The 21,631-nt window shown below is 46.4% G+C and overlaps 1 protein-coding gene across 2 annotated transcripts in view; it reads left to right on the top strand.

Annotated features, from left to right (window-relative positions):
• The window catches only part of GABRQ (gamma-aminobutyric acid type A receptor subunit theta), a 77,529-nt gene extending 57,228 nt beyond the window's left edge, over window positions 1–20,301 (top strand). The window contains exons 5-9 of one of the 2 annotated variants that reach the window (XM_054839325.1): window positions 9,555–9,637; window positions 13,765–13,902; window positions 15,537–15,689; window positions 18,431–18,675; window positions 19,182–20,301. In XM_054839325.1, the coding sequence (XP_054695300.1) occupies window positions 9,555–9,637; window positions 13,765–13,902; window positions 15,537–15,689; window positions 18,431–18,675; window positions 19,182–19,559 (997 nt within the window). In that variant the 3' untranslated portion in view covers window positions 19,560–20,301. Of the gene's footprint in view, window positions 1–9,554; window positions 9,638–13,764; window positions 13,903–15,536; window positions 15,690–18,430; window positions 18,688–19,181 lie in introns of both variants that reach the window. The other variant, XM_054839324.1, reaches the window with a different exon arrangement.
• The last annotated feature ends 1,330 nt before the right edge of the window (window positions 20,302–21,631 follow it).

Below are 21,631 nucleotides of genomic sequence, written 5' to 3' on the forward strand. Positions count from 1 at the left end.
CGTAGCATCCATTTGCTAGTGAAAGAAGCAGACACTTGTCAAATGCTGATGTCATCAGTATATTGCTATCTGTTTTCAAAGACCTAAAAACTGTAACAATGCTGAAATTCTCATATGGCAATTTGAAATCATATTTGAAACCAGCCTTTAAAACATCCTTCAGGGAAATCTTGAAGCTATCTGATTTCATTCTAAATAGGGACAAACCTGGATTCCAGCAAAACAGGTGCTTCAAGGAGCCCAGACCGCATCCCTGAGCTTGTGGGGGGAGCAGGCAGGCTGGGATGCTGGGAAGCAGGCGTGAAGCTGGGTGGACAGCAAGCGAGATGCAACGCCTGGCTGGTGAGGAGCCCAGGCAATGTAAACTGAGCAACTGAAAAACTGCAGAGGAATTTGATGACGGAGACTAAATCTTGTGTGGAGAGAATGAGGGATCTCCTCCTGCGAAGGTGGTAGTGGTGGTGGGAAGCGTGTGCATGCGTGTTGTGGTTTTTTTTAATCCTGTCCATGATAGGCACTGCAATGAGGTGTGTTCTAGGCAGTTTGGACGCATGCAAAGGTGCCAAGGCATAGCAGGGCTCTGAGCCCAGTGAGTGCTCTCCTGGGGAAGCATACCCTTGCTGTCCTCATCAGTGTAAATACCTGTTCACTGTTTAAAGCAGGGAGGAAAGAATTGTTGTACTTGAAACAACTAAAAATTTTCAAACTGAGAGAAGCTGGGTGCATCTACTTTGGCAGCACTTAATTTCTGCTTTTCACATGGTAAGTTCCCATCAGTCAGATGCTCCCTGAAAGGTAGTGGCTCCTGGGGGCTGTCAGCCCTCGCATTGAAGCAAGCTACTGCTGACCTGCTTGTGGACCAGACCTTGTTCCTGGGCAAGGCAGCAGCTAGAGCACCACTTCTAGCTCACCTTACATAGGTGCAGGTTAACAGATATATGTCAAGCATCCCACCCACTCACTCATCCAACACCAGGTACGCTGTCAGAGCCCCCCATGCCAGCCTGGTGTACAGTGCCTCCAGGGCTGCCCTGCCTGCTCCCCACGGCTGGGGCTCTGCTGGAGCTCATCTTGAGGACTTCTTCATAGCTCCCGTCTCCAACCTGACTCTTGATCAGGACCCAGCCCTGTCTGTATTACATTCCCCAGGTCCCAGACTGTGGTTCTTGGGTTCTCCAGCGCGTAGAAAGGTTTCTCCTGCTCCTGTCTCACTTGAAGCCTGCTGTTTGCAGCCATGTTCTTGTTATCTCCATGGGTGTTATTTGATTTTCTGCAGAGAAGATGGCCTGATGGGTTAAGACTGAGGAGTTTCTTCTGTACTGAGACCACTGAGAAATTTTCTTGTTCCATCTCACAGTCCAGAAGGGAAGAAATCTGTGATTTTTGCTTCCCCTTCCCTCCCTGAGAGAGATTTCTCTGGAAATGTGAGAGATGATTCAGGCTCTACCCTGTCTCTATAGCTCTGCCTGCTCCCTCCGCAGGTTAGGCAAAGGCAACAGAAATCTCTACTTTGGCAGCTTGGGTGAAAAGAATTGGGCTTATGTCCATCCAGCTGGCCCTTGGAGCTAATCCTGCAGCTTTGTACCACTCCCACCACAGAGCTCTGCTTTGGGCCAGCTCCTTAGCACAAAGATGTGGGGGTGGGAGAAGGTTTTGTTGCAGGTGGGTGAGGAGAAATGAGAATTTAATTACGAGTTCAGCTCCCCAGTTGAGGTTAAGGACAGATCCCCTTCTGCATTTTTGCCTCCTAGGATCGGGATGAGGGACTTAGCTGGAAACACTAGAAGGAAGTTTAATAATATGGAATTTCAGAATAATCTTTGAAGCTGTGGAAGAAATTGGATCTCACTAAAACAGAATAAAGCAGCAAGCCAGAGCTGCTTCTCCATCCTTAATGTTGCAAGAATAGAGGCAAGCATCATCAGGGCCTAGCTGAAATTGCTGCCTGTGCTACACTTCCTTGTTTTTTAGCAAAAATGGAGGTCAAGGAGTCTACACAAACAGCTGATTCCCACTGTTTCCTCACAGATCACTGAAACAGCTTGTGTGCCCTGAACCCCCAGCTCACCCTGGCAGTACCTCTTAGTCTTCCTGCTTATCCTGTCCTAGCCACCAGTCTGAGCCCATCCCTGGACCCTGTCTATTCTTTGTCAAATCCCACAGGTTTAAGTCATGGGTTACTGTTTTCTTAATTCAACTTCATCCCAGCCTGACGCTGTTGAAGCAAGAGACCTCCTGTTCCATTAAGTGCAGGTCATTGTTGTCTGAAGCAACCCTAACAAATTAATTCTTTTTAAATGTGTTCCACTAGGGTCTCTCTTGTCCCCAAATCCAGTTGAACAACTTGCCAGATGCATGGTGCATTTGGAATAGAATAAAGAGGCAGAAAAGCAAAACATTACAGCCAATGCAACTTTGCTTTGTACTCTCCCGGGGTGGAAAAATGGTTGATTTAGATGACTGGTACCCTGAGTACTAGTTTAGAAGAGCTTTTTTTTCCTATCATCCCCCATCTGAGTGCAGCGCACAGTGTTATTTATCAAGGATGCCTATGCAAGCACAGATGCTTTTGGAAACAGAGTGACCTTAGCAGTATTGTGCCAAGGCTTATGGAGTCAGTTTTAGGCAAACAGACACAAGGGGAAAATATTGCATATCCTTGCCTTGCTCTTGGTTCTAACATGACCTCCAGGAGTTTGCAAAGATCAGACCGTGTTAAAAGAATGGCAAAATTCCCCACGGGTTTATAAATCCCTCCAGGCCCTTTGAAGTTTGTCCTTACTGCCAGGCAGAAGGTGACATTTGCCAGCATGTTTTTTTTGACTGACTTTGAGAATGTACAGAGTAAAAATTCAATTTTATTTTTTCCCATGTTCAGCAAAACAGCAATTTTGCCTCCCTCTCTCCTCTTAGTAGAATTCCCTTATGAGTCTAACTTGCCCCATGGGGCGAGCCTGCACAAATCCTGCAAAACCTGAGCTGCTTCCATCCATTCCCCTCATTGCTGCAAACTGTTGTGAGCTTTGGGACTCTGTATACCAGGGGGACAGGAGCATCTTCAGCTTCTCAGGAGATATGAAATCCAAAAAGTTGCAACCAGCAGCTTGAAATAATGTTCATCTTTTGCTGTGAGAGTGTTTGTGTTAGTCCTTGCATAATGACACTTAATTCATAACTGCAAAATAAGGTAAGTGCCTGAACTGCTGGCTCTGTTTCCCTTTGAATTAGGAAGGCAATGGTGGGGGTATTTGTGCTATACTCCTCCTATTCTCATCCATACTGAATTTTAGGCCACATTCTTTTGAAGCTGAAGGTATCAGGGAACATTCCTGAGCACTAGGCATCAGTGGCCTGCATAGTCAATGTTTCCTGGGTTTGGTCTGTGTCCACAGTTTCTTGGGCAGTTCCCAGTTAGAGCACAGCAGAGGCTTGTGACCATTCTCAACAGACATCCTGCATGCAGCCAGACCCATTTTTTGTGGATAAGAATTTAAGTGTTGACGAAGGCTGTTCTGTACCAATTGACACTGGCCCCAGAAAACAGTGCCAGGCATGTTTAGTTTGCTGGTATAAACACAGTTATGATGCGGACAGTGCAGTAGTTGGGGTTTTTTTGTAAGGATGAGCTTAAAGAGAAAGGGACCCCACTTGCTTTAGGAACACTTCAAAAGTAATAGTCTTTCCCTCTCTTCTACCCAGTCAGTCCTCCTTAGAGAATCTGGCCCTGCTCCTTTTGAAATCAGATGGTATTTTGGGGAAGTAATTTTTTGCCCCTTACACTTGTAGATGGTGAATTTGGTTTTCCCAACACAAGGGAGATGATCTAGAGGATGAATGGGTGGCTGAGGGCCTTCAGAGCTGAAGTTTGGTAGAGGGAGATCTGACTGGGGCAGGAGCTGAAAGGGCAGCTACCTTGGAGGTGGCCAGCAACAGCACAAGGAGGAGATGGAAAGAAGACATTCAACTGCAGCAGGTTTTAATGGCAGGTCGGAGCTCTTTTCTGCTCTATGTCTGTGAACTTACACAATCATTCTAAATAAGACAGAAGAAGCCATTAATAAGTAAACAGTGATGAGGAGGATCAGAGAGGTAATAAAATGGCTGGTGGTGTTCATGTCAGATAACTGAAATATTTGTGAAGGACACTGTTGGGGCAAGTCCAGAGGAGGCCATGAAGATGATCAGAAGGCTGGAGCAACTCTCCTGTGAGGACAGGCTGAGAGAGTTGGGGTTGTTCAGCCTGGAGAGGAGAAGCCTCCAGGGAGACCTTATAGCAGCCTTCCAGTACCTGAAGGGCCCTACAGGAAAGCTGGAGAAGGACTGTTTACAAGGGCATGGAGTGATAGGACAAGGGGGAATGGCTTTAAGCTGAGGGTGGATAGATTTAGATTAGATATAAAGAAAAAAATTCTTCATTATGAGGGTGGTGAGGCACTGGAACAGGTTCCCCAGAAAAGCTGTGGATGCCCCATCCCTGGAAGTGTTCAAGGCCAGGTTGGATGGGGCTTTGGGCAACCTGGTCTAGTGGAGGGTGTCCCTGCCCATGGCAGGGGGTTAGAACTAGATGATCTTTAAGGTCCCTTTCAACCCAAACCATTCTATGATTCTATGACTGACGGTTTGCAGAAACTTAAGCATTCCCTTCTGAGCTATCGCTGTGGTGGGACAGTCCTCTGCTGCTGCCGGGTTCAGCTTGCACAGCAAGCAGCAGCGGAGGGACAGCAGGGTGAAGTTGCGTTATCCATTTGATGCCAGCATCTGCTTTGTCAATACTAGCTTCAGGTGGGCAGAGCTTTCCTCATTGTAATAAATAGAGACCTAGCACTCACCCTGTGTGACTTAGAACTTCGTGGCTGCTTTTCTAGAGATAGTGTCTACCTCTCCTGGGATTGAAGAATGCTCTCCAGAGTGAGGTATCCATGCTACTTTGACTTCTGCTTAGATCCACTGGGTGCTGGCAAAGAAGGGGGATCTCCATCAGCCCACAGCCAGAGCTGCTTGACATCTCACGAATGCATGTCCCTTTTTTACTCTTTTATTGAGACGTATGGTGGTTTCTCCACAGCCCTGTCTCCCCCCAGATGAACTATGTCTGCCTTCCAGCTGTGCAGTGAAGTAGCAGGGCAGTGAGGACTTGGCCGCTTGATAACACGACTGCCTACAGACCTCAGGAGAAATGATTAGGGCAAGGGCAGAAATGTCTTTTTTGTGGGGAAGGAGGTGTAAAGGCTGTGACACATGAGGGGGCTGACCCGGAGGCCCACGGGGTGGGCAGAAATTGAGGGAGGAAAGGAGAGCTGGAGAAGGAGGGGGGTGGGAGGGGTTGCCAGGCTGAGCGGCTAGAGGGAGCAGGACTGCTTCATTGAGCGTATCGTGCAAAGCGCAGGCGAGCCTCTCCTCTCCAATGGGCAGTGTCTCTGTGAATTGCCGTCAAAGCAGATGAAATTTCACACCACACAAATTTTTGAATTTAAAAGGGGAGGGAGGTGGGTAGAGAAGGGGGAGAGGAGGAGGGAGAGGGAAGAAGACGCAGCCTGGCCAGGCGCCAGCACCTCTTGCTAATGCCATAGGGAAGGTGGCATCCTTCCCCGGCATTCCCTTCAGCCCCCACACTCCCTGCTCCCTTTCACTTTGGTTGTGTATCCTGGAGGCAGCACGCTCTGTCTAGAACTGTTTACAGGGCGATGGTTTGTTCTCTGTCTCCTCATCTCCCTTCTCACAAAGTATCTACTCCTCTGCTTTCTGTCTTTTAACCTCTTGTTCTTCTCTAGCTCTTCTTCCCCAGGCTGCTTTATCCCTTGCTTCCCCTGATCCCTCTCCTCTGTTCCCTTACCCCAGTGGCCTCCTGTCCTGCACTATCTGGTCTCCAGTCTCTCATCTCCACTCCTACCTCCCCCATCAGTGCTTATGCCGTCATCACTCTTTGATCCTCTCCTCATTTTTCCACCTCTTACTTTCCTTCCACCTTTAGTGCCTGTTAACCCTGTTGAGACACCCAGGAGCTCCTTAGTGTCAATCCTCCCCATCTATCTCTCCACCCAGTCCTCCCCATGCTGCCTTCTGTGCCAAGCAAACACATCTCTTCACACAACAGCTCAGAGTGTATCAAGGTAATACATTTATACCCATGAACACGTGAGGCAGAGATTGGTCCTGTGGCCTTCTGGCCCAGAAATGGCATGTGCTGTGACCCCACAAGGTCTCTGCAGAGCCTAAGTTTTGCTCCCTTTGGCTGCAAGGAGTGAGTGGAGCCTCTCATCCCTTTGTGAGTCCCACCTGCCCATAGTACACAGCCACCAAAGGAGCTACAGAAATATCTTGTTGGCCTGTATAGGAGCAAGTGAATATTGAGTCAGTCCCAGAGGCCACAGGTGAACCTTTCACCAACAGTGGCAGGTGCTATGTAAAGCAATGACAGGGATGTGATGCCGTGGGTCACCCATGGACTAAAGCAGGGTATGGCAAAGGGAAGTTGGTGTCCAAGATGCTTTTTTGAGACCTGAAGTCTAAAGAATTAAATACCCCCTTCCTCTCTGGGATTTCACTTGCTTTATCTCAAGTAGGGCTGGTTTATCACAATTTGGGAAGACCAGAGGCAGGACCTGAGCTGAACCTAATGCCCCAGGCCAGCTGCCCCTTGCATCTTGTCATGCTTCGGGAACCCTACATCCAGGTGGTCCTGTGGTGCTGGTGTCCCTGGGCTTGCCAGGTGCACCTCACTGTGGGTATGGCACCACAGCTGAAATGCTCCAGATGAGCAGGTGGCTACAGCCCAGGACAGCTGCCCGTGGCTGTGCTACCTCTGCTCTGAAAACAGAACAAAGCCTTCACTCTATGTGGTCCCAATTCTCATCTGCCCGAGCAGCATTTCGGACCTGCAGCCAGCTGGGGTGTCTCTGGAGAATGCGGAACTATATGGTGTGGATACACCTGCCCTTTAATCATAAGGAAAGAGAAATTATCTGGCTTTTGAGGACAGATACCCTCTTAATCTTGTTTCTCTCCTTTCTGTTAAACCTGTCCTGAGGTTCTCTTCTTTTTGCATCAACAGGACTAAATTCTGCCCTGATGTAAATCTCTCCTGATAAAAATTGGAGTGATCTTGCAAAAATCATTGGAATGGCTCTGTATTTATGCCTGCTGTTAGTGTGAGCAGGATTTGGTGCATGGAGTGTGGTAGCCGTAGCTCACTGTGTCGTGCTCTGCATTTCCAACCAGCACTGCAGGTGATAAGCAAATCCTGTCAGGAGGTGAGAGGGTCTCTCTCAAACCAGAAAAGGCTTCCCCTGGATGTCCTTTGTGTGGCTAAGTTAGCCAGCCAGGCTGCAATTCTTGGATGGACACTGTGGAAAGGTTTTTTAGCCGACAGAGTCCCACATATGGGGTGGAAAATATTCATTTAATCCATTTTTGTATCTCACACTTTATGGAAAAGAGGAAAATGCATTCGTAACTGCCATTTCCCATGGGTGCAGTATAATATATACAGTATATTCCGTGTGCGGCATAGGGGGATGAGTCATACCCGTTCGTGACTCTTTGGTCTCAGTGCCTGGCTAGGATGGACTCTGCACCTGCCATTTTGGGCTTTCCTGGCAAGGTGCAGCTCCCCCCAGGTGTGCTTTGGATCTGCTCCTCCACTGTGGTGTCCTGTGCCCAGCTACCCTGGTCCAGGAAGATCAGGGTGGGAGAGGGATTGCATTTCCAGCAGCCCTCCTAGAGATGCCAAACTGAGAGGCTGCAAAAGCAATACATGCAATACCGAAGCCGTGGTGATAATTTTTAAGTGACTCCTGTCCTGTTATCCTTTTTCCCCTCTGAGCTTTCTCCTCCATTCCCTTCGCATTCCAGATAAAAGGGTTAAGAGCTCACTTGGGCCCCCTGCTCCGAGAGAGGGCAGTTGCAATGTTGTATCTAGACCCAGTGAGGATATATATAAATTCCCTCCGTCTCTTCGGTTCTATTTATAGCACGGCAGGCAGTGGCAAAGGCTCTCCTCAAGGCTTCATCTCCTACAAACAGTCTTCACAGACAGCAGAGAGATAAATTTAGCACACGAGATTTCTTAAAGAGCCAGCAGCTCTGCGGGGCTGCTTGCCTGCCCTGCTACAGCCCCTGCCCTGACACCCCAACCAAGGCAGCCCTCTCCCGTGGTTGCTTGCCCCCCCCGCCTCCTCCCCCTCCTTTCCAATTTTCTGTCCAGCTTCACCCATTCTCTCCCCCTTTCTGGTCTTTTTTTCTATCATTGAAGGTTTTTTCTTTTTTTTTTCCCTTCCTTTTTTTCTGGTTCCACATCTCCTCCTCTCTGCTTTCTTGTTTTTCTTTTTTTTCTCTCTTTTCTCTCTCCCAGGCCACAGGGCTCAGAAGATAAAGCTTTCTCATTAACAGTTCACTGGTTATGCCTACATAGTAAAAAAAAGTGTAGCTTGATTAATGCCTTCCAGATGGTTAATTGAAAAAGGTGGTAGTGGTGGGGGGAATTCATCGATCTCTCCCCCCTCTTCAGCACTCTGCACACATGCATCGCACAGGAAGAAAATGGCATTAAAGGGTGAGGGGAGCAATATATTTGAGAAATAGGGGCAGCCTGTTAACTCCAGGGTGGCGTTGCCGGGCTAGCAAGTTAGCTGTTGATTTGCTCTGTCCCTGTTTCATGCCCCCTTCCCTCATCTATCCCACCCCAAAATTCCACATCCCAGAGAACGATGCTCCTTCATGTACAACTTGTAACACACACAAACCCTTCCTGCACCCTCATGTGAACCCCACCATGGGCACCATGCCGCTCTGCTCCCACCTCATGCTCTGACACCACCAAAGCAACACCAACCCTCATTCTCTCCCCATATTTATTTTTCTGGGGGGTTGCACACACACCCCCATGTGTCTTTCATGAATCGTGATCATGCAATCATTTGCGCAAGAGTGGCTCTGTTACCAGAGCTGTCAGCCCACAGGAGCAGAAGGGCCCCGTCTGTGGGGTCTGGGCTTTCGGATTTGGCAGTGCCAAAGTGGGTGCAATGGAGGGGGCTTGGGTGGGTGGGGGGCTGCAAGTAGCATCATTGGGGCAATTCAGGAGGAAAAGGGGTGTGATAATGTGGTCAGCTATTCTCTACAGGTCACTGCCAATTTAATCAATGCATCTTCTGTTTTACAGACACTGTCGGTTGTCTGCCTCTTATAAGCTAACATGCCTCTCCTCTTCCCCCCTGCCCGTAGCTCTGCCTACTCCCTGTTTCTTTGTCTCTCTCAGGGGAGAGAACACAAATCCCTCCCCACCCCGTTAATAGAGATACTGCCTTGCTGACGTGAGTCATGAAGGATTTAAGCTGTGCAGTTGAGGGTGAGCCGCATTCAGCCCCCCGCCCTGCACACCTCCCACCACGGATCTCCCTGGTTTCCAGGGAAACGGCAGCCCCAAATGCTGCCTTTCACATCTGCCTTTCATTTCTCCTTTTTTTTTTTTTTTGGTAAGAAAAACCATACAACTGATTTTTTTTTTTTTGTAATATAAAACATATAACTGATATTTTTTTTCTCCCTTCCCCTTTCAGGATCACCACCACAGCTGCTTGCATGATGGATCTGCGGAGGTACCCCCTGGACCAGCAGAACTGCACGCTGGAGATCGAGAGCTGTGCGTATGCCTGGCGCCCACCCTCCACCACGCACTGCCACCCGATGCCACCTGCTGCAGCTGCAACTTCCCACTCATGGGATGCCTCCCAGGGGTGTTACCAGCCACCCCTCCTGGAGGATGTCCCCTGGGGCAGGACCAGGCTCCCTCATCCAAACTCCATCCTGAGGGGACCTCATGGGGAAGTACCCAGGAAAATGGAGCTTTAACAGCAGGCTGGGCATGAAAGTCCCTCTCACCCTCGGGAGAAGGGAAGCTTCCCTTAGCCCTAAGAAAGCCCTGGGAGCATGCCCTCACTTGTGGCTGTCCCTACTCTACATGAGAGGTGGGACCTGAGCCCTCCTGCAGACCCTCCCCACTTGTGTCTTCCCTTGACTCCTATGGAAAGCCTCTCCTGACCGCAGTGGTGGAGGAGGTCTGTCTCTCCCTCATAAAAATGCACCACAGTATTCCCGCAGGAGCGGTCCAGAGCAGCAGATCTCACAGTAATGATGATGCAGCTTCAGCGATGATTATCAGAGAATTGCTTTTTTCATAAAAGAGGTCCCACAGCATCCATAGTTGGAAGGTGCTGTGCTGCCTTACCAGCCCTGCCTGTGCCTGGGAGCCCCCTTCCTGCTTGCCACTCAGGTCGCTTGGGATGCACAGCCATCGCAGCACTTGGCGTGGTGGGTAATGGGATGTAAATTAGGTCCTGCTGGAGGCACTAATGACATGTCATTTCTGGCACTCCTTAGCATTTTGAGAATAGTTTATGGTACAACCAAGAAAACAGAAGGCAGAGAATTACCCACAGTTCCACATGTTGTGAGTTTGTTCTTAATGGGACATGTCGAGCCAATTTGTTAGTCGAAGCTACATTTCCTTACAATATTTCTAAGATCCACAGAGATGAAGAGATTCAATTGTTTCCTTCCTCAGAGCCTTTGTCTTTTACACACTTGCACATTCAAAATCCACAGGGCTCCATTTTGTTTGCTTCCAAGTCCACACAAAGCTGGAATAACAGTCCTTTTATGGCTGGCTTAAAAAACAAAGTATGTAAAAAACCTGCAAACCACCACAAGCTACCAAAATAGCCCTTTTGTGGTGCAGAGGTGCTGGGTTTGTAAAGCAGCAGCAGGCAGCTGGGGTCTTCTTCCCCACAGAAGCTTGGGGCACGTACCTACAGAAGATAAACCAGTGCTGGCACTGCCTGTTGATCCTATCCCTCCTTCCCAAAAACAGCCTTCACTGCATATACCCCTGCCTAGCTGTGCAGGATTCAACAAAAACTTGATGAGGCAGGCAGCAAACAGGCTGTTGATCTGATGTTTTAAGATGACATATCAATACTTCATGATATTTCAGGTTGAAATAACTTGTCTTTGTGAAAGTTCTTTTACTTTTTAAAAGTAAAATGGAAATTTGGTTTTCTTTTAAAGCTAGAAATCAAAGCGAAGCATTTATTTTTAGACTGAACAACCTTTCCCTTTAGAATCAGTTTTAAAAATGGCTTCCTGAAAAACATGTTTGATTTCATATTGCATAATGCCATAATAAAAAAAAAATACAAAAATTGGTACCAAATACCAGCAGGTCATAGAATAAATGGAATAGAGCTAGTTAACTGTGAGATCTCCTAAAATTAGTTACTGTAATTTGACATTTTCATTGCTGATCGGGAAGTAAATTTGAAGTCACTGCTGTTGAATATGTGGATGAAGATAGCAGTCTGTGTGGCTTGCTTGCTGCACATTTGAATACCTCCCAATCTGAATACATCCAGAATGCATTTGAATACAGCTAAATGTGGAGGTCTGTGCCTGGGTGTGGGAGCGCGGGCCAGGCTGCCAGACTGAGGGACTCGTAACCCACACAGGTGTCGACTGGGGAAAATGATGAAGGGATGGCAGCCCCGGACACCGCTGCTGGAGGTTTCATAGCAGGGCTCTGACAAAAAGGGCTGGAGCAAGCCTTGGTTATATAAACCAGGAGAGCCGTGAGTCAGAGCAGGGAATCGATTGGCCTCTGAATATGTTGCTGGTGAGATGAGGGAAGGGACTCTGTCTATATTTGGTTTCCAAAATTTAGAAAAGTTAAGAAATCAGAAGAGATTGAGAAAAGATGCTAAAAAGAAGTTCAAGGGCTAGAGCAGATGTTTTGCAGTGAGAAACCTCAATAGCTCAATCTAGTTTGTTTACTGCAAAGGAGGTAGAGAGGTGACTTGTTTACAGGCTGGGTGCACCTCTGCAGAGGGGGAGCGCAGGGTGGAAACAGCTTGGTAACCTCCTAGAAAAATTCAGAATAACCACCAGAGTCTCCATGTCTGAGCCAGATGAATTCAAATGTAAAATAGCATACAATGTTTTTAGCTGACAGAGTGTTTAAGCTGCTGAAGTCAACCACTGGGAGGAGTGGGGGACTTGGTTTCTTGCTGCTTTTCACACTTGCTCTTAGTGGTCTGTGAGAGATGCTGCAGCCAGATGGAAATATCTGTTTCTGTGCACAAAACTGGGGTACTCGAGGCAGTGCAACAGCCTGTGACACCCCAATTTCTGCAGCAGATGAGATGATAATGTAAGGGTCCTGAATCTCTGTGGGCTCATGGGTGTGGGTGCTTTACCACTTACTGCCTTGGGAGCAGGATCATGCCATGGGGGGAGGAGGTGGAGCCCTGGCTTAGCTGATTTATATCAGAAGCAGATCTGGCATGGCATTTGGAAGATTGTTATTATTTTTTAGCACCCCATGAATAAGCGCAGTAATGACTGAAAGTGCGGGATGTGGGCTTGGAGACTATACAGCCATCAAATAGTTCAGTTTGGGAAGAGACCTCAGGGTGTCTCTAGTCCAGCCCCCAGCTCAAAGCAGGGTCAGCTATGAGATCAGACTAGGTTGCTCAGCAATTTGTTCACTCAAGAGCTGCAGGATGACACCATGCTCAAAGGTTCAGCTCTGATCTGGGCTAACCCTTGTCCCCTAAGGCTAGGTAAAAGAATTTCTTCTCCATGGTTCATTCAACAGCTCTTCATTCCCCTGATCCCACTGATACACTGGTGCTGGTTTTGGTGGCAGCTCTCCCCAGTGGATACCCTTGCTGGGTATTGCTAGCCATCTGCCTCTCTACTGTGAGGGCTTATGGATAAGGCAGGCTGTTGTGCTGCAGTGCAGGTTGTGAATAAAAGCTGTCCATGGGCATAGGTAAAGTTCATGCTCTAAAGGAAGCCATGCACCATGCCATACCAAAGTCTGTACATATCTTACTGCTTCTTTGCACACGGAGGTGCTCCCATGCAGCTCTGCACTTTGCTTAGAATAGTAGGCCACCCCTTGTGCAGCAATAGCCACAGTGCTTCAAAACCCAGCTTGCCACAAGCAGCGTTAATTTTCAAGTGGAGATGAATCCTTGCCCCACAGGGGCAACAGGCAGGGCTGTGAACATCACACTGATGGGAGGGGAGCTGCATGATTTCATCCCCTGGGCCTCATTCCCTGTGTTACCAGCCTGACTCCCCTTCCTCTCTTCTCCCGTTACTGACTGCTCTTTTCAGCCAGCACTTGGTAAAAGCAGCCCTATCTCAGAGACTCTGTCCACTTCCCGGCTCCAAATTTTGACTGAGAGTACTTAGAAGAGGGGTGTGTGCTGATGCTCAAATTTCTTTTCAACTGCTGCTGTAAATCTTTTTCTTTCTGGGAATTTTTAATACTTAGATGCTCTGTTTACCTAGTCCCCATCAGAATGTATTGTGTGGTCTCCCCCTTCTGGTAAAAGGAGGCAGTTTTTAAAAACCAAAATGTCGTGTTTGGTGCATTTGACAGAGGCTTCTGATGCACAGGTCCCTGTCATGTCAGCCATGGAGATTACGTAGCGCAAGTCAAGGCATGATGGGACACTTCTTACCTTTTTCACCTGAATTCTAGATAGAAATGTGAGTTCTGACCAATTCTTTCCTCTTCTCCTGAGGACTGTACTTCCAAGCTCAGCTGAAGAAGAAAAGTATGTCAGCAGAGAGCGGCTATGCTTGCTAACTGGTGGTGTGGGCTTTCCTTTGGATCCTCTTCCCGATTGCCTTAGTGAAAATGGGGGTGTCATCTGCTTCAGCTTATCAGCTTAGTTCTCTCTCTGTGCTTCTTCATCTCTGCAGATGGTTACACGGTTGATGACATTGTCTTCTTCTGGCAAGGAAATGATTCTGCTGTCACAGGGATGGAGGTGCTAGAACTGCCCCAGTTCACCATAATCGAGCAGAGGCTGGTCAGCAGGGAAGTGGTCTTCACCACCGGTGAGTCTCTGCTGAAGAGATGTGATGGAATGTGCAAACCTTCTGCTGATCAACAGCTATGTGGTTGTTCCTCTGATTCAGATGCTGAGGTACTAACTTAGGATCTAGGCTTCAACTTAGGGTTCTGTTCCTTTGGAAAAGAGGCATCTTCTGTGTTCACCAAGTTTGGGGTTTTTTTGGCTGCTTCTCTTCAGACACTTATGGGATCTTTTTCTTTTTTTTTTCAGTTGTTTTCTTTTCTTAGTCAAAACACCAACTGAGCTCAAACCAGAACCTCTTTAGAAGGTTCTCAGCCTTTACCTTATTTTTATGTGTTTTGCAACTGGCTCTCGAAGCTAACGTAGGTGCAATAGTAAGCAGAGGAATATATCAGTTGAAAAGCAAGTGGTCTATGAAATGATGCAAACCCATCTGTACACAGCAACAGAAAGATCTGGAGAGAATACCTTGCACGATTCAGATACTGCCAGTTTGAAAGTTGGAGGGGTTTGGATTTTGGTTGCTGTCTTCACTTTGATCTGGCATAGAGTTCACTGCCAAAACAGCATGCCACACCCCTGTTAAATAGGACAATTTTTGAAATGCCATGAAATCACAGCCTGAGTCTATCAACGGTGGTGGCAGACAGTGATGTTGTTACAATAGTGCATTGGAGTCATGCTGGGAGCAGGGTCCCATTGCAATGGTAATCTAGAGATGCAAAATAAGAGGCAGTGTTCCTCAAAAAGATGTTCACAGTCTGAATAGGTAAGACCTTCAAAAAAAGACTGGTGAGATACTGTGTTCAAGCTACGCAAATGGCACATAATCATGAGAGAGCATAACCTTTTTCCCAGTCTGCCTCCTTGATCATTAAAGACTGTTGTTCTCTTGTTACTTTAGCTGCCAACCCATGATTACACCCCTATTTCAGGCTGCTGTGTTGCTTAAGGGACAGAAGTGGGAAGGAGGAATGACATGGACTTTATTTCACAGCAGTGAGAGAGGCCCTGCTTTGTCCATGTCAAAATGACCCTGCTACAGTGGAAGGACTGTAAAAGTACTTATTGTCATCACTATCCCCATTAGGTTTGCTAAAAGATCAGGACTAAGTTGCAACAACTTGGGGAAAAAAAAAAAGACCTACAGATTAACTAGCAGTACTCTATTTGCATATGAATTTGCCCAGTCTGACCATAACCCATTTTTAGAACAGCATGGAAAAAATATGATTCAGATCTTCATTGCTGTTTGGAGGAAAAGCTAGCACATGAAACATTGGAAAATCATCTCACTGCATCCAGATATAGAGTTAAAGTCTCCTGTGTAAACCTGTATCAAATTGGCACATGCCATAATAGCAATTTCAGCACTGAACAGACATTCTCCCATTACGTCTGATATAATAAAGTAACTTATGTAGACTTTCCTTTCTTCTTAATATTCTGAGCCAACTGATCAGACTCTGAAGAGCCCCCTTCCAAAAACTGGTCAGTCTGCAAGACCAAATAAAGAAAAAAAGAGAGATTTCTCATTATCCCCGCCTCTTGAGAACATTTTCCAAGTAAAATTTCAATTCTTAACCTAAGCTCTTACCATATAGACAGCCTTGCCCTCCTCTGAAATGACATCTCCCTTTAATATCTCATTGACAGGTTCATATCTGCGTTTATCCTTGAGTTTCCGGATTAAGAGGAACATTGGTTACTTCATCCTGCAGACTTACATGCCATCTATTCTCATCACCATCCTGTCCTGGGTCTCCTTCTGGATCAATTATGATGCTTCTGCTGCACGAGTGGCACTGGGTATGTACTTTTCCATTATGTGTTGAAGAAGGTGATTTTTTGAGGGAGATCAGCTAGGACAGCTGTAAGAAAGAAAATACTTTATTCTGTATGAGGTAGCAGCTAAGCAAGCCACATAGGTCTATCAATCAAACTTGTTGTCCCAAATGAAGGACATTTTTTTCTGAGAACAAACTTCAAATTTTCAGCCAGAAGAGCTATTTTTTTTTTGTTCAGAAGTATCAGTACTTCCCAAGCTTGAGTCTGTATTATTTGAATCAGTAAAAGTTCTACCACAAATTTCTGTGGGTGCAAGTTTAAACTCTATAACAAAAGCATAAATGGTCACAGCTTCTCAGACATGTAAGACTGACATGCCATGAGCCCACCAGTTCCTTCAGTCTGTTTTATACTTGTTTTCTTAAGAAAGGAAGTCTGGACACCTCTTGGTCGACAGGTGTGCCAGAACTGGTTAGTTGGATGATAAATGCTAAGGGTGGGTGGCCAAAGACTAGTAAGAATGGAAAAGATGAAAAAATAAAGGAAGTGGCATTATACATTTTCCTTATCGTTTAGGCCCCATACAGACACTTTTTATAGCTGAAGACCTTCATAACCAAGGAAAATGTGGGACAGTAGTTAAAAATCCAAGTTCTCCTTAAGCACATGCTCCCCTGAATAAGAATGTTTTCCTATAAGAGGAAAAGACTGAGGTCTTTTAAGCAACAGAAGGGAAGTGGGGGTGGGTTGCAGATGAGGATTTTGAAGAAGGAACAGGAGAAAGGGGTGGGATGGCTGGTGTATGAGAATGGGGCTATGCAACATGGTAGAAAGTTCAGAGGAAATAGGAGAGCCAAGGAGGGAGAAGGATTTCATCTGTGAGTGAGAAAAGGCTCAGAGGGGCAATGGGGCACAGGTAGAGGCTGGGTCTTAAAGAAAAGGTTGGGGGCTTAAATTAGCTCTAGGAGAAGACAGAGTTTGAGAAGTCTCAGAGGAGGGATGGTTTGTACAAAGATATAAAATAGATGATTTGGCTGTGCTTGCTTGGGGATGCTGGAGCAGGGAGTCAGGGAGGGAACAAGAAGAACACGGTAAATTAAAAAGGTAAGTTGTATTGACAAGAGCATAATCAGTGAGAGAAGAAAGACACCAGGGCAGACATTGCTGGCACAGTGAAAGTACAAGCAGAAGGGACACAGGATGCACAGCTGTTGAATTTTTGCTGACATCTGGATTCAGAGGAGAAGACAGAATAAAAACACTGTAGATCAGAACTGGAACAGCTCTCCCTAAACTGTTCCTGACAGGTCTCCATCTAACTTGTCCTTAAAAAGCTCCAAAGAAGGAGACTCCAGAGCCTCCTCTGGGCACTTCCAGATTTACCTGCTCGTACAATCAAAAAACTCTTCTTTGCCTCTGTCCTAACTCTCCATTGCAATTTGTCCAATTCTTAATGGAGATGTGCAGAACATTCTATTCCCTCTTTCTTTGTGCCAGATTTCTGGATATTTAGACTACTGTCTAAATATAGACAATATAATATATTGTATGTATATAAATATATCTCCCTTCTGTTTACTTTTCTGTGAACTGAAGACTATTAGTTCTTTAAATCTTTTATTAGGAATGACAGCAAAGATGTGATGAGGAGGAAGGTGGAAGGGGAAACAGGACAAGCAGAGGTCCAGGATGCAAAGAGAGGCTTGAGAGCTGTCACTGTAGAGGTAGGGCTGAAACCAGAAGAGCAAATTAAGGTCATGGAGGCTAAAAGAGCTGCCAACAGAGAGATGAGGAGGAGGGACACTAGAAGAAAAGATCAGCAAGGTAGTAAGAAAAGCAGGACAGCTGAACTAGAGAATTGGGAAAAGAAGACTAGGTTGAAAAGTCACTGTCCCCAAAAGAAGCATGAAGGCTTATTGCCATCTTTCTGAAGCTGGTAGAAGACTGTCAAAGAGACAGATCTGAGGCCACTCTGACAGTCCAGAGAAGGGAAGAGTCTGAGAAGAAACTAAAGAAGAGGATTGAAGCTGTGAGACAAATCATGGTACAATAGGCTCTTGGAGAATGAGTAGAAAGGAAAAAAAGTGTTCAATAAGACCAAGAAATGTTTAAGATGCAGAAAATATGAGTAGGCCTAAGAAAGAGACCATAAGAACTATGGGAGGAATGTGTACAGATGATAAATGAAGTAGTGAGTGGTAAAGCTGGTGAGAAGAAAGTGGTAATTGATGGGGCCAAGGGTGTAGACAGAAGCCTATGAGGCAGGCAGAAAAAGAGAGCACTGTGAAGAGGGAATCTCTTTACTCTTTCTCCTATTCATGGCATTGGAAAGACACAGTAAATTCTTGTCAAGGATACTGAGGCATTCAGTAGTGACCAGGGAAGCCTGATGAGTTCATGAAGTGGAAAAAAGAGAGGAGAAGAGGTTGAGAGACTGAGAGCAAAACTGCAAGTTTCCTACCACACTGAGGGAAAGAATGAAGATCAGGGAGGACTTAAAGAACCAAGGTGCAGAGGATGTTGATCCCCATCATCCTGATGATACTCCACTTTGACATTTTCTCCCACTGTTGGCGGCTGGTTTATTTTCTGCAGCAATTTGTACTGGGCAGATGGGCTTAGAATAATGACAATTTTCTTCCCAGTTGCACTGCTCCTGTCACTCCTGAGATTGTCCAGCTGGGAGGAGGGATGGGGAAACAGAGTGGCATTTCAGGAAACCATCCCACCTTGGTAACACAGCACCTACCCTCTCCTTACAGGGGTCACCACGGTACTCACAATGACTACCATCAACACCCATCTGCGGGAGACTCTCCCCAAGATCCCTTACGTCAAGGCTATTGATGTTTATCTCATGGGCTGCTTTGTCTTCGTGTTCCTGGCGCTCCTGGAGTATGCTTTTGTCAACTACATATTCTTTGGGCGAGGCCCCCGGCAGCAAAAGAAACAGAGTGAACGGATCAGCAAGGCCAACAATGAGCGCCACCGTTATGAGGAGAAGAGGGTGAGAGAGCAGGTTTGTCCCCTTCTTTCATTGTGGCAGGAGAATTCAGGCTCTCCACTGTTCATTCAGTCCTGAGTGAGCTGTGGAGCAGCCGTTCTCCTCATCACGAGAGATAAACTCCAGTTTGCCTGTCTGGTGATTACTGGAGATTTTTTTTTCTCCTTGATCATTTTGTCATCATTGTCAAGCCAGTCTCATCAGGACCATCCTCTTGCACAGGGCAGGTGGTCCCAAAAGTCCCCCTGTGGCTTTTGGTCCTACTGTGTTGGCAGAATCACAGTACCCTGCTCAAAAGTTTGCTGCAAGCACCTGTGGCTAGTCCTTCAACTCCAGCAACAATGGACAACATTTTCAAACGCAGAAGTTCAGGTTCAGAGCTCACAAATGACCCAATCAGCGGTATTGTTACACAGAAAGCAGTTAAAAGTCATCCCTAATGGTGTAGCCCTGTGTGCATTGTGCACAGGACATCCCTGCTACCTTTATCTCTGTCTTCCCTGTTCTAGGTTGACCCCTATGGTAACATCCTCCTCAGCACTCTGGAGATGAACAACGAGCTGCTGGCCACGGACATGATGAGCAGTGTTGGCGACTCTCGAAACTCTGTCATGTCCTTTGAAGGCTCAGGAATCCAGTTCCGCAAGCAGCTGGCCTCTCGGGATGGATTTGGTCACCACCCAACCCTGGACCGTCATGTCCCGCTGACCCACCATGCTGCGGCCCGCAACCGTGCCAACTGCCGTCTTCGCCGGCGGTCATCTAAGCTGAAGCTCAAAATCCCAGACCTGACAGATGTCAGCACCATTGACAAATGGTCACGAATCATTTTTCCAATCACTTTTGGATTCTTCAACCTTGTTTACTGGTTGTACTATGTAAATTGATGCCTGCAGCCTCCAAGAGAGATAGGGACAGACACTCAGACAATGACAACACAGGAGTGTTGTGGTCTTTTGGGTTTGGGTTTTACTCTTTACTATCATTATCATTTATTCTTTTGATTCATTAGATTTATTCTAAGCTTACTCTTCTCTTTTCAGCACATGTAGAACCACAGAATGTGTGTGGGGGTATGGGAGAGAAGGGTATATGGGAGGGGGTTTGGTTTCAGGGGGGGATGTGTTTGTCTCAATTTGGTTTCCTGCTGAAGGACTTAAACCATTTTAAAAAAAAAAAAAAGCCAAAAAGCAAAAAAAGAAAGAAAAAACCAGAAAAAATAACAAAAAAAAGAAAAAAAACCAAGAAAAATTTAAAAAAAGGGGGGAGGGACATTTAAAGAAATTGAGTCAAAAACTCTTGGGGTGGATAGGTTATCTTTGGCTGTGCTCACTAATGCGCTATCCTCACTTCCATTTCACTACTGAATTTCATCTTTCTCTTCTCGGTATTATTATATTTTTTTAATTTTTCCTCTGTCACTGCTCTTAACCTCTTCATGTTTATTCTTTCATAGATTCATGAGATGGTGAGGTTTCATTTTCATGCTATGAGATTTCTCTTTTCTTTTTCTCTCTCCCTCTCTTTTGCTTACAAGCCTAAAAGAATCTTTTAAACCAACAAATAAAAAGAATATTTATTTTGGAAGAGCTGGGAAGGGGGGAGGACAAGGCAATTATTTGGGAGGGAAGGGGCAATGTGGGGTTATGGGAGGGGGGAAGAGGGAGCTTATAAAAAACAAAGGCACATTTGCAAGTTGCCTTTTTCCACCTTCAGGAGTTTGCAAGCTGTTTTTCCTGTATGAATGTGTGTGTGTGGCACATCTGTGTGTGCGTGCGTGCATGTATGTAGATATGAGTGTGTGTGTGCAAGCATATTTTCTGGGGAGGGGAGCTGGGGAGGGGGGTTTTGTAATGTCTTTTGTAGAAAGAGAACACAGACGACATTTAACCGGCAATGTTTTGGGGAGAATAGCAGGGTTTTGTTTGCTCATTGCAACTTTGTGAGGTTGGAGGTCAGAGTCCCAGCTTTTATTAGAGAGACAGAGCTGGGGAGGTAGATTGTGCAAATATAGAATCATAGAATCACAGAATGGTTTGGGTTGGAAGGGACCTTAAAGATCATCTAGTTCCAACCCCCCCTCCCATGGGCAGGGACACCCTCCACTAGACCAGGTTGCCCAAAGCCCCATCCAGCCTGGCCTTGAACACTTCCAGGGATGGGGCATCCACAACTGCTCTCGGGAACCTGTTCCAGTGCCTCACCACCCTCATAGTGAAGAATTTTTTCTTTGTATCTAATCTAAATCTACCCTCCTTCAGCTTAAAGCTATTCCCCCTTGTCCTATCACTGCATGCCCTTGTAAACAGCCCTTCTCCAGTTTCCATATAGATACTTGCTGAGGAAAAAGACAGCCTTGGGGATCAGCAATGGGACAGTGCTGCTGTCCACTGCTGGCATCTGACCTCTAGCACACTAAGCTGATTCAGTCCTGGAAGGAGGGGTTGTTCGTAATCATTCCCACTCTGCATCTTTCTTACTGAGTTTGTGGAGAAAAGCAGTTGCAGGACTCTGAAAACTCAACCCTTCCCCCCCCTCTACTTGTTCCTTGTGCCAGACAAGGGACCTCACACTCCATCCCACTGAGTGACCATAGCCTAGAGCAAAGTGCAGGAAAGGGTGGATGTCATTTAACTCTGTTGTGCTTCAGGACAAAAAAATCTGGAAATGATAACTATCACCTTTCCTAAGAAGTTCAGAAGCAAATGGTGGGTTGGCACCCTCTGATCTGTACTGCTTCTATAAGGCCTTGCTTTATGTCTGTTAACACATGCAGAGTGTAGAGAAGAGCATCCTGTGTCCCTATTTGCAGAAGATGTAATTAAGGATCCAGTAGAGTTCATGGAGCATCATCCTGCTGGAAGACGATGGTCTTCAAAGACTGGGCAGGGTGAATATTGCAATGAAAATGCTGAGCTTGTCAGTGCTTATGGAAGCCCCTAAGTCTGTAGCAGCTTCC

Source organism: Grus americana, chromosome 12, assembly GCF_028858705.1.
Source record: "Grus americana isolate bGruAme1 chromosome 12, bGruAme1.mat, whole genome shotgun sequence".
NCBI classification, from domain to species: domain Eukaryota; kingdom Metazoa; phylum Chordata; class Aves; order Gruiformes; family Gruidae; genus Grus; species Grus americana.